Source organism: Manduca sexta, unplaced genomic scaffold (genome assembly GCF_014839805.1).
Source record: "Manduca sexta isolate Smith_Timp_Sample1 unplaced genomic scaffold, JHU_Msex_v1.0 HiC_scaffold_475, whole genome shotgun sequence".
Lineage (NCBI taxonomy): Eukaryota > Metazoa > Arthropoda > Insecta > Lepidoptera > Sphingidae > Manduca > Manduca sexta.
The window spans coordinates 1-13,329 of record NW_023595270.1 but is presented as its reverse complement, the minus strand read 5'-3'; the positions used below and the strand labels follow the sequence as shown (position 1 = coordinate 13,329).

Genomic DNA, 13,329 nt, shown 5'->3' with positions numbered 1-13,329 from the left:
AAAAGGATCTTACCCAAATGTGGAGCAGACAGCGTGCTTTCGAACAGCGTCTCGGTGAGCTTGAACCGCTCTGGACCGAAGTCCTGGTGGTAACTCGTAGTGGAGGCCCGGCACCGACGCCGCTGTGCGCTCGTCGTACGCAGATTCCGACGACTGTCACAATAAATATGCGTATTTAAGGTGGTAGCTCAAGGTCCATTTTCGTACATTTTGTTTCGGCTTTAATCTGGGTAACTAAACAAGTATTGGCAAGTAAAGAATTTAAATTCACGTCTAGTTAGTGATTAGTTCTCGCAGTTGAAAGAAAAACGTAAAAATAATTAATAATCATGGATATTTCGGCCTTTAAAATTTAATATGACGAAAGATTAACATATAAATTGATATGTATAGCAATTTAATCTATCTTATTATTGCTACCCTATACATAAAATGACACGTTTATACATCAGTATGGCAGATGTATTAATTTAAAATCATCGATATTGTTATTGAAACAGTTATACTTAGCATTACCTGTGCGACACAGTGGCAGAAGTCCTCGTACTGCCGTTTGAGCATGTACTGCTGCCAGGAGTGGGTCAGGCCGGCGGGCAGCGTCTTCACCGTGTACCGCGGCCTCTCGCGCTCTCTGATCACCTCTTTACTCTGTTACAATTAATTAATATGTCATGTTTGAGGTATCTAGTTTTTGTTATATGTGGCAACATGTTAATCTGCATATTCCCGCTTAAAAATTTATTTGCCGTAAATGGATGGAACCAGTGTTCAAAGCCGTTTGCTTGGAGGCAGGCCTTAACAAAAAGCAATGGAAATAAGGCCCAATAAAACAGGGTGACTTCGCTATTGAGTGACATTCCGTCCCTGCACTGAGCTTTAATATAAAAAAGGTTTTATTTAATGGTGAAAATTTTGCTACTGAAACTAAACACTTGGGAAGATCCTCACCGCTATGCTGTATATGGGCAGCATCTGTATGTGCATGTTGGCGAGCATGTGCTTGGCCTGCGCCACGAGGTGGTCGCCGCCGATCGGAGACCGCGCCGCCGCGCTCACTAGCGCGTATCTAAGGACCACGAGATGGGTATCATCTTGCTTAGTTCACTTATCACAGTTTTCAAAAAACGATCCCAATCACTTATTTCGATGCATCACAAAAATTGACCAATTTTTTTTTATATGCTTACATATAAAAATATTTAGATTGGTATATTCTTGGACTTAAATCGAAGATTTAGATTGGTATTGGTCATTAAAATGGCCACAATTAAGTTACACAGTTAAGAAGATATAGTTTGAAAGATGATAAAATTAAACGTGAAGAATTTTATGACATACATAACATACATAACATCACGCATTTTATCCCCGAAGGGGTATGCAGAGGCGCAACTAGGGCACCCACTTTTCGCCAAGTATGTTCCGTCCCATGATATGATAGGGGGCGAGCCTATCGCCATATCGGGCCCAAATTCCAGACTCCGGGCTGATACCGAGCAGAAAAACCCAAATATCACTTTGCCCGACCCGAGATTCGAACCCAGGACCTCAGAGCGCTATTGTACCGGACGTGCAATACAACTACGCCACCGAGGCAGTCAATTTTTTTTTGTTGTATGTCAGTCAGCATTTTATGACATACAACAAAAAAAAATTCTTCTCTATTAAAAGTTACTAAAAATTACTACATAAATATATAGCATTGCTCGCGGCTCCGCCCGCGTTATAAAGTTTTTCAGGCTAAAGTTTTCCGTTATAAAAATAGTAGTTTCCCGGGAGCCTATGTTCTTCCCAGGGTCTCAAACTGTCTCCATACCAAATTTCATCTTAATACGTTGGGTAGTTTTTGAGTTTAACACATTAAGGCAGACAGATGCAGCGGGGACTTTTTATATTATTTAGAACTTTTAAGTGAAACAATCCCGTCATACATCATTGTTGCATAACTTTAACCGTTTACGCAGCGCAGGCAACGGAAGCTCTCAAAACTCATAATTTTCCCCGTTTTTGCAACATGTTTCATTACTGCTCCGCTCCTATTGGTTATAGCATGATGATATATAGCCTATAGCACTCCAGGAACAAAGGGCTATCCAACACAAAAAGATTTTTCAATTCAAACCGGTAGTTCTTGAGATTAGCCATTACTGCTCCGCTCCTATTGGTCATAGCGTGATGATATATAGCTTATAGCGGTCCACAAATAAAGGGCTATCCAACACAAAACGATTTTTCTGTTGAAACCGGTAGTTCCTGAGATTAGCCATTACTGCTCCGCTCCTATTGGTCATAGCGTGATGATATATAACTTTGAGCACTCCACAAACAAAGGACTATTCAACACAAAAATATTTTTCAGTTCGAATCGGTAGTTCCTGAGATTAGCCATTACTGCTCCGCTCCTATTGAATATAGCGTGATGATATACAGCCTTTAGCTCTCCACGAACAAAGGGCTATCCAACGCAAAAAGAATTTTTCAGTTTGGACCGGTAGTTCCTGAAATTAGCCATTACTGCCCCGCTCCTATTGGGTATAGCGTGATGATATATAGCCTATAGCACTCCACGAATAAAGGGCTATCCAACGCAAAAAGAATTTTTCAGTTTGGACCGGTAGTTCCTGAGATTAGCCATTACTGCCCCGCTCCTATTGGGTATAGCGTGATGATATATAGCCTATAGCACTCCACGAACAAAGGGCTATCCAACGCAAAAAGAATTTTTCATTTTGGACCGGTAGTTCCTGAGATTAGCGCGTTCAAACAAACAAACAAACAAACAAACAAACAAACAAACAAACAAACAAACAAACAAACTCTTCAGCTTTATATAATAGTATAGATAACCCAAATTACCCACAAAAGTGTATTTCTTACCCATCTATAACTGGCACAGCAGAAGTCTGACTGGCGCCCGCATCAATTACCAGGGCTGTGGACTTGCCATTGGCAAACGCTGCCAGTACTGCATTCTTGACAAGAAAGAAAGCTGGTGCTTGGTATTTCTCAAAGATGAGCTCAGCCAGCTTCTCCCTGGCAGGGCGGGAGGTCCACACCGCTTCTGTGAATAGTGCTGGATGATGCTCAGATGGAGATCTTATCACCTGGAATAGGATTTAAGTCAAAAACAAAACAATAGGGATCATACTACTGCGCCTTTTACTGAATGTTCTGGACTTCTTTTAAGTCTGTTCGCAAATCTTTTTTCCAGACATAAAACTTAGAAATATAGCCTCTTACATCATACAGTAACACAATATTCAGTATATAAATTTAGAAGTGTGAAAGAATCAGTAATAAATATGTCAATAAAATTTACATGATATTATGTAAACTGATGAATAAAATTTTCACTATATTTATTTAATTCAAAATATATGTGCACTTTTGTAAAGGAATCTTGTGGATTAAACCTGTTATAATAATAAAGAACTAAAGTTCATTACTTTTGTGTAACAGTAATCGAGCATCCTCTCAAACAGGTCCCAGTTGTCAATCTGTCCGTCTTTCATGTATGTCTGCACTTCCATGTTGGGCCGCGGCACATGCAGCTCTGTCACATCGATGTAGTATCTCAGATCATTTGTTTTGTACCTGGAACATTGAAACTTTTCTTTAGTAACTCCTATTTATCTTATAAAATTATTCACAGTCATGAGTTCCCATAATCATAGGTTGTGGCAATTAGGTGTACTAAAGTATGTGGAACCACACTGAATTACCACAGCTTCCAATAGATATCGAAACTCATAATGTCTAGTAATTACATTAGCTAGAATGTTGAATATGGAACACAGTAGTCCTTACACAGAACTTGATAGCTTCAGAAATGAATAAAGCTGTGATTTATTTGTACACAGCCGTGTAATGATGTAATCTAGTTGCCTATCACATGATATTACTACCTACCGACAGGGTAGACCACTAAAGACCAGGCCAAGCTGGGCATTTCCTTGTAATAGGTGTTTTACAAACAAAAAATCGCACCTCGATTGGTTATAATTTTTTTATCATATTTATAGTGTTTACTCACCACTTTGTGTTACGTTGCCATCAGGAACCTTCTCCTCTGGCTCTGGGATGTGGGTTGCTGGTCCCACGCCAACCACTGCCGGGATATCAGCTTTCGGAGTATCTTCTTGAGCATAGCCGACACGCAAAGAATGATGTCCGGGGTCAAACACTAACGCGCCTATCTCGTCGCCGCCGTACAACATCCCGTTTGGACCACTCATTATATATTTTTTAATTATATTTTGTTTAAATCTTCAATGAATAGCATTTGTTGATTATTTGTTTGTTTTAATTTTTATGCATTTTGTAGACGAAGGTATCAAAATCGTAAAGCCAGTTATAGTGATAAGTTGGGGATTGGTGTTGACAGGCATAAAAAATTTACCATTTTATGAATTATTTTTTATATTTTTCATGTATCATTCAAGAAATAAAACTCGGTATTTTATGTATTCGATATACAAAATAATTTATACTCTAATACTATTAGGTACAATAATTTATTAAAATTATAAAAATACGTCTAATTAGGTTTGTTTTCAAATAGAATATAACAACTGTTAGGGCCATGACATATACCAACAGTATGACATATGCTGTCTAACGCCTAAATTAACATAGATTATGTATGTCCTTAGGGAAGTTACGATGGGCTTCGTCAGTTTCATACAAAATGCTTGTATACAATAATTTAAAGTAAGAAATCGACGCGTAAATCGCGTATAAAAAAATAATTAACTTGAAGACATCAAGATGAGCCAAGGACGAAGAAGTAAACGGTTTCATATTAAAATTAAAATCACACATCCGACAGTACAGTTTATTACAACACAAATAACTAACAAAGATACTAAACATCAATACACATGTTTTCTATTTTGTTGTATCTAAAAATATCATGTAAAATATTACGTACTTATCAAATGAAGACAATCCGTTGAAATGCTTTTAAAATATTGTATATACATGCCAAATCATAATAGTGCAATTTAGTATAGTTTATAAAAATATAATATAAGTAGTTATTATATTTTTTATAGTTCAGTAAAGATTTTGTTAGATGCATAAGATTAGAGGTCATTTTAAAAGATCGCACATATAATTGTGATTTGGCAGGTTTAAGGTTTCTTATAAATTATAAAATATTTATTCAGATTCTTGCATTTCATAGGGCTATATACGTTTCGCTTTTATTGGAAAAACTAAATATTGTAGTAATCTTAAAAAACATATAACAGCTATGATTATGGCGTAAAATAGTGGCACAATAAAAAATACATAAGACTTTTATCACGGTCTGAGAATATAAAGTACTATAACAGAATTAAAGAGTCCTATGGATTATTATATATAACCTTTATATGTAAGTATAGAATAAATGGTGTTGAGCCTGATTGAAACATTTTACTTTTTATTCCATATGGCGAAGCTTAAAAATAATAATATACTGGACAGACCAGTCTTAATAAAAAGAGTACACTCATCTAAATTTGATAATCCATAAAAGTAATTAAAATCCATATTACAATTCTATTTTGATATCAATTTACAATAATTTATTATTGGTTACTAAGAACACATTTAGCTAAAATATTTTAACTACTTTTAGATTAGCAGCCGAGAGGTATGTACATACGTAAAAACGAAGTCGGAAAAATGTTTCAGCGACTTACAGAGATAACTGTTTATTACACTAAATAAATAAATAAATACTAAGGACAGATATAGATACATATTATTTTATTGCATTGCATATATACGACAGGATGCTGTGTTTAGAAATTTATCCTACAAGTATATACCTCTCAGGCACAGATGTTTAAAATTAGAAATAGCTAAAATTATCTAACACACAATAATTGGCTATGTATATTTACATTAAACATTCATTGTTTTATTAGTGTTTAGGGGTGAATCTTTAAATAATTATTGAATAGCTTTTAGACGGATTAAATGGTACAATATTTAAATTAGGTAGATACTTACTTGTTATGATTATTATTTTGCATAAATAGTAACGAAGAATCGTGATTATTGTACTTTATCAGGAGCTCAACATTTAATTTTCAGTTATATAAAATTAATTTTATGGTATGTACTGTCAATAATATAAGAATATTTTTTTTTATAAAGATTCACCCTTTATAAGCATAAGAGAAAGAAATCACGAAGATAGAAATATAGGAACTGCATAAAAGGCTACGTCATAAGATTTTAAAAAGGATTTTATATAAAATACAGTATGAAAGTATTGTATCTAGATTAAAGGTATCCGACATGTCAGATGGAAAACTTCGTAGGCTGACAACATTAATGTATTTAAGGACTTCAGTAGATGTTTGCGGCAGACATGGTTGTAGAGTTGGGTAGGACATGACATAAAAAAGAGTTTGTAAGAGTAGCCTCTTTTTAGCATTGAGCCGGTACAACGTCTTACTTCAAATGAGGCGAGGCGTAGTGAGGCTCGGCGCTTCAATGCGTATCTTACAGTATTTTGTAATGTTAACCCTCAAAATATTTCCCTCTCGCTCGCGACTCGAAACGCAGTAATGTAATGTCCATTGTAAAATAACGTCCTGCTGTAATTTGTAGAATGCGGTTCTCTACCTCACTGTCCTCGTCCTACAGTTTACCAGAGACGGAGAATAAGTAACGCGACTGCCGCGTCATAAAATTTGAAGTAGTACAATATATAATTTTGAGCCACTCTTACATTTTGACGTCATGTCCCGGACAAATGTACCGCCTCTTGTATGTCCTACTCAACATTACATGGTTGTATGGTCCATGATACCTTCGGTCAATCACGTGGAATAAAAAAAACTTACTATGTTCTTTTTCTTATTTCCCGGGCATTTACTTTTGTGAAATATGTAAACTTATGTACTTTTGACGAAGTTTTCAATCTATCAGTTTATTAATTATAATACGGATGTCTACCTGTATTGAATAATAATCTCTCGACACGTACTAATCGTAATATTTGTTGAGCTCAGGTACCTACCCCTTATTATTAGAAAATCCAGTTTTAAAATGCCAAGATATGAATTTAACTTGAGCTTGTAGGTATATCTAAACTTTAATAAAAGTTACTATTTTATAAAGATTTTACGAACGACACACGGCATGAAGATTGCATGTTCCTGAGCCCAAATATAAAATACTTGGTAAGTAATATTCTAATACATTACAATTCTTATTATCTCAAATGAGAATTATTATCCTATAGAAATGCAAATCGTACGTATAGAAACTAAACTTCTATTTACGACACGGATTACCAATTTACTGGGTTAGGGAGGTACATAGCGTAAAATATATTCATTTATTCATATTTCCTTACGAGAATACCAGTGCAGATGTAGGATGTAGAAAATACGTAATAAAATATATTTTTGGTGGAAATTCCGTAGCTATTCCTTCTTTAGATATCGCATTTATTTCCAAACGTAGTGGAGTCCTAGCCCGGTCTACAAATTTCACATGCAGTGATTTTCACTTACACAAGAATTATTTTCATTCAATACACTTAATTAAAATAACACGCGAGACAACACGTCAGTCTTACATAGAACCGTTAGAGGCCGTAAGGTGTATCGTACCGAATATAAAGCTATAGATCAAGGAAAAACATACCACAAACTTACTTAGAATATTGTCTAAAATCAAATATCAATTCCTATAGACAACCACGATAACTTAAACAAAAGGCCTTTTACTCAGCCATAGTAATATTTAAATTAGAGAAATTTCAATGAAAATGCGTTATTTACGCAAACGCGTCAGGTTGGTAAGTATACATTAAAAAAAAAAACAATACGTATCGTCACTTCTTACGGTATTCGAAATTTAAATTGTGTTGAAATTTAACGATTTCGGAATAATTATTGACTCAATTTGTTTTTAATTACCCGTTTAAAATGTTTATAGTTAAAAAATTGAGGTAGTGTAAAAAATATATTAGTAAAATATGTGATTACTGAATACAAATAGTGCATTATTTTATATGCTTTCTCGGCAGTGTGATTATGATTTATGTTAATTCATAAGAAGTTAATCATATTATATCGTAAACTGACGCATATAAATATCATCAGTTATAAAAAAATGTGTTTGAATATATTTAATAAATATTACCGTCAGAGCGAATGAAGTCATCTCTTAGTATAACTATGAAGCTTATATTTTATACCTGAATATTTTGGAAAACTAATAATATTTATAAGAGATTTTTTTTAATACCGTATGACTAAAAACTGTTTATTTCACACTTAGTTACAAATAGTAAAAAAATAATCTAACCCCGCCTTTGTTAAAAATAAGCGCCAATTTTAAAAATCTTGCAAATTATTTACACAATTCAGACTCGACATTTGTCTGGTAATTCAATAATGAATTCAGTATTTTTTTTATTATAATAAAAGAAAAAGATTTAATAAAAAAATACAAGTTTTTTTAAAACTGTAGATGAAAAATATTACTAAATCTAAAAAACTCAATATTTTTCAGCAAAAATCCTTTTAAACCTTTCAGCCTCTCTTCTCTCTCGTTCCATAGTGCAGTAAAAAAATATTGAGATTTGGAGAATCGTAGAAAATCTGCAAAAACTGCAGAAACTTATGTGCGTGGCAGTGGCGGATTAAGATAAGATCAATCAACTCGTCCGAGTGTATAAGAAAAAAATATTATTATTAGAAACTTAGGAATCAGTGCTAAAAACGTATTCTTAAAAACCTTACATAGAATAAATATTCTTTCCTTTGACAAGCTAGCTTCAAATTAGACCACTCGACTATCAATCTTTAAGCTGATAGCTTAAAAAATAGTTAGAGACCCATTTCAAGATTCGAAAATACCCCCTTCCAATCAAAAGCTTCTCCGACCCTAAACATCGTTTCGTTAGAAAACTGCAATGCTCCCAATATCAAGAATTGATGGTTATAACCGAGCAAAGCTGAGACTTAATTGCCTTCGATCTAAAATCAAACCTAGCTCGCCTTAACCGCCACCACCACGTTTACCGTTCACCGTTCACTGTATCTGGCATCCGACACTAATAGCGTTGAAGAGTGGCGCTGCCCCAAGCCCCCCGTCGCCATCAGCGACTCCGGCCAGGTACTTGGCACCGGTACAGTCGCCACAGGTGCAGCTGTCGGTCAGGGTGCAAAGTCCGCGAGCTGTCGCAATAGCCTCCCACTTGATTTGCTCGTCTAGAGTCCCACTTCTGCTTAGGAGGTTCTACAGAATGAGAAACATATTTTAAATAATTTGCAGAACGAATATTTTAATCAGGAATTCGGCATGAGTCACAATAGTGCAATTGTGGTTTTATATTTTAATAACAAGGGTCAATTCTTTCTTTTCTGCCGAGCTTTCGACCGAGTCTCAGAGCTCTTCTACATTACCTGGACTCTATGTTACTGAATACAAGGTCTATTAATTATGAGCTTATGCGTGGTAATGTCTCCAAATCATACCAACCTGCATAACCTCCACATTGCTAGCCTGCCACATGTCGAAGTCCCTCAGCTGCTTCTCCTCCTTGCTCCTGGTCTTCTTCTTCTTCAGTGTGCCACAGTATACCGACATCTCGCTAGGCGCTATGGAAGTCTCGTCGAAGAGTATGGAGTTGGCATCGTATGTAGTAGAGGCATCGTCGATCTCTTTAGGAAGATTTACTTTGTATGACTTGAAGTCTTCTCCGAGTGTGGATGTTGAAGTCTCGTCCGGTGACGGATGGTTTCTCAGGACTTGGTAGTTTACCTGTTGGGGGATTTTGTTGTGTAACCCAGTTTTCTTTGGAAAAAATAAGTAGGAAGCGGGATCATAATTGTTATTTAAGATTAAACTAATTATTATCTAGCAAGTAGCAACCCAATTGGCATTCAATTACATTTATATCTAATACGTGTTTAATTAAAATTGTTCAGTTAAATTTCCTTTTAAGTGAGTTAAATGAACATGAGGTCGATTTGTCGACTATAATTACCTGGGCTTCATCCACAGTGCTCGTCTCGCTGGGACGTCGCACCGGGGTAGTCGGAGAACCCTGGTACAAATTTTGGGATTTAATCATACAACAATTATGTAGTTGGTTCTTGATTCAAATTATTATTTTGTAAAAGTATTTTTTTCATTGCAAAGTCTCAAGGGTTATTTTATCGTACGAGTACCTCTGCCTTTTTTATTTGAGTATATATTCTTTGTAAATGATTGCTTGCTCGATAAAGGAAAACATCGTTAGGATACCATATGCATATCTGAGAAGTTCTATGTAATAATTTTGAGAGAATGTGAAGTCTACCTCATCTATTTGGGAACCGTCACGTTGGATCAACCATAAACACACTACAGAATCCGGCACTTAAGTTAATAAAAAGCACTGCGATCATCACCGTATGTCTCTTGTATAGCTATAATGGCTAATGGTTATATGTTTTTTTTAAACTAAAACACATCAGTATTCTAATGCTGCATGAATACACATCCTAGACACAAGTTCTGACAAAATATGCAAGGTCATAACCACATATACAATATTAGTCGATAGTTCTTTATGAATAGAACGAGCTTTATAAAATAGTAATTATAAACGTCGTACGCGATGAAATACTAGCAGCCAGCGTAACAAGGTTCATGAAGAAATATATAAGCTTTTAGCACGTAATGATCTCTTTACAAACGCAGCAATAAAGCCGAGTGCCTTACGTGGTTCTTGCTTTTACTGCTACCTCGGGACGTATTATACAGTGCTATCTGCGTGTGAAGCGACAGTATTGCTGTTGCTAGATGTCTACAGACTTACAATCCTATGATCACTTACAATTTCTTTGACTATGTGCGTAAGGTAGAAGACCTGATAAGTGGCCACTATATAAAAAATATCTTGGTATTAATTTTGGGATTCTGTCATTATTAATTATTAGTAAAAATATATGCTCGGGCCCTCCGAAAATAATTTTCGTTTTCTGTGACCTTCGCAGTACACAAATGTAACTCATACGTATATAAATACGTATATGTCTATAAAGACATACTAGCCACTAGTCCCGGTTTCGCGTGGGTGTCACTAATTAAGTATCTATAACCAGATGAATGTTTGGGGTAGATCGCTAGCAAACTTTACAGGATAGCCTAACCCGAATATTACCTAAAAACATATTTAAAACCGCTCCAGTTGTTTTTTGGGACTATATGGAACGGTACATACACACAGTTATTTTATACAAACTAGTTTTGCGACGGAATAGTTTTCACATAATATAGGTATAACGATCTAGCCATGCTCTAGCTGGGTCTTATTCCTTACCTCATCATCACTGTCTGCACTGAACACTAGCTCGGGCAGCGGCCGCTCTTCCGTTATACCTTTACTGGTTGAAGGTATAGGAGACTGCGGCGTGCCCACTGCAGACAATATTTAAATTTATATCAAGAGCAATGCAATTATGAGTAAAAATACTTATTTCCAATTTCTAATTGCAGATTATCAAATATAAAAAAGGAATCCAAAGTACACTAAAAATATTAAATATCTTTTTTCAGCTTTAAACTAAAATTTATGAATTAGAACTCTCATCTTAGCCTAAAAGAAGCTACATCGCTACACGTAGACAGCGCGTAGACATTTCGTAGTAGCTACGTCGTAGCTTATTCACAATCGTAGCGTTGCTACGCCAAGGTGGGTCAAATTTAGTGAGCGCTACGTTTGTTCATTAATCGTCTTATTCTTCTATGCTACAGTCTCATCGATTTGGTCGGGAATTCAAAATTAAAGGATTCTTTTATTAGTCATTGATTCGTAACACAATAAGGTGTTTAGATTTATCGAATAAATATCTATCAGTGGCGAAGGTTCAATATAATCCGATTCCTGTCGACTTCCTTTACGTAATTTATGTGAAATGTTATTATCATTGGAACGATTTCCAGTCCTCATTCATACACATTAGTCCCAATATATTGCGTCGGGTTCCCTTATGGAAAATTTCACCCTGCGCTACTGACAGCTATCGAATAAAAATATCTCAGCCAAACCAAGTTTTAATAGCAAATTAAACCAATAGGTCCCACAATCTAGACTCAGAATTAAAATAAATATAAGAGGAATATAGCTCTCAAAGGAATCCGGATACCTATCTCCTTTATGACGAAGGACGTCTGTAAACGAGCAGCGGAAAGCTCTCGGTAATTGGATGACTTGTATCAGATTCCAGCTCAATGTATAACCTTGGAAGCTAAGCAGCGTTCGATTTGAAAATAATAGTGAGATATTGTGGTTTTATTACTCACATGAGTATATAGAAGGTAGTTTGTTTTTATACAGCTGTCCATAATTACGGGCAGAAGGGCGAGACAGTTATTTCATGTAATTGTCGTGATTGGTCATAAAGTACAACTTATACTAATAAAGATTTTTATTTTATTTGAAAGGTATTAGGGATCTTGAAGAGTCATAGACAATTTCTACAGACCTATAGAAAATGGTTCGTTTCTACAGAGTCATTAATTGTTAGAGTGTACCTATTAATCAGTCTCTATGTTCACGAGTACTAAAGAGAGACGAGTACCACAAATAAGTATTGTTGATAGCTTTGAACGATGCACTATGATGATCGCGTTATTTGTGTAATCTTTCGCTATTTTATCAGCTCCTTACTTTGACGGAGCAATCTTTAGATTGTATTGAAAGAATACATGTTTTGAGAGTTTTTACCCAGTCGTCCTTACCCTATAAACCTACGAATTATCAAAGAATTTCGAAGATATGTAAAGTCCGCTAACTTGCGAGGTGGACTAAGGCCCAAAAAGTTTTCATTGATAGAGATATGTGGCCAGCAGTAGGCAATCTAACACAGAGCTGGCATTATTATGAGGTCGTCAATACCCCTGCAGAGCTCTTGATTATACAGAAAGACAGAAGCATCAGCGGCGTAGGGTCCGCATAATTCGATTATTGCCGGCTTCATTTTATGTACATAGGATTTGCAAACCGCCTTTGTGCATATTAGTACCTATATGTTGTATCGGGCTCCTTTTTGGAATTGCACCTTTCGCCACTGAGAGACCTAATAACTTACTCTAATGATGATGACACCAGTTTCTAAACTCACCATGGTCTGTGCTATAACTGGTGTGCAGCAAGTTCTCAGTGGAAGGCTGCTCCTGGTAGTCCCTGCTCCGAGCTTTGAACAGGCCGAACTTCACCGGAGCCATCTGAATAATAATAAATTATATTATTTATACGAAATTCTGTATTGATGTTTGCATGTTTACTAGAACGGTTAATTCAGAAATAGATAAACAGATTGGCTG

At 35.7% G+C, this 13,329-nt stretch overlaps 1 protein-coding gene and 1 pseudogene across 1 annotated transcript; both read right to left on the bottom strand.

Moving 5' to 3' along the window:
* Nucleotides 1-13: 13 nt before the first annotated feature.
* Nucleotides 14-4,280, bottom strand: LOC119193394 (annotated as a pseudogene).
* Nucleotides 4,281-7,006: 2,726 nt separating this feature from the next.
* Nucleotides 7,007-13,230, bottom strand: LOC115448623 (the record flags this gene model as incomplete). The annotated part of the gene is given in 5 exon segments (XM_037446989.1): nt 7,007-9,252; nt 9,496-9,777; nt 10,004-10,063; nt 11,324-11,421; nt 13,128-13,230. Coding segments are annotated over 5 exon segments (750 nt in total). The 3' UTR covers nt 7,007-9,045.
* Nucleotides 13,231-13,329: the final 99 nt, after the last annotated feature.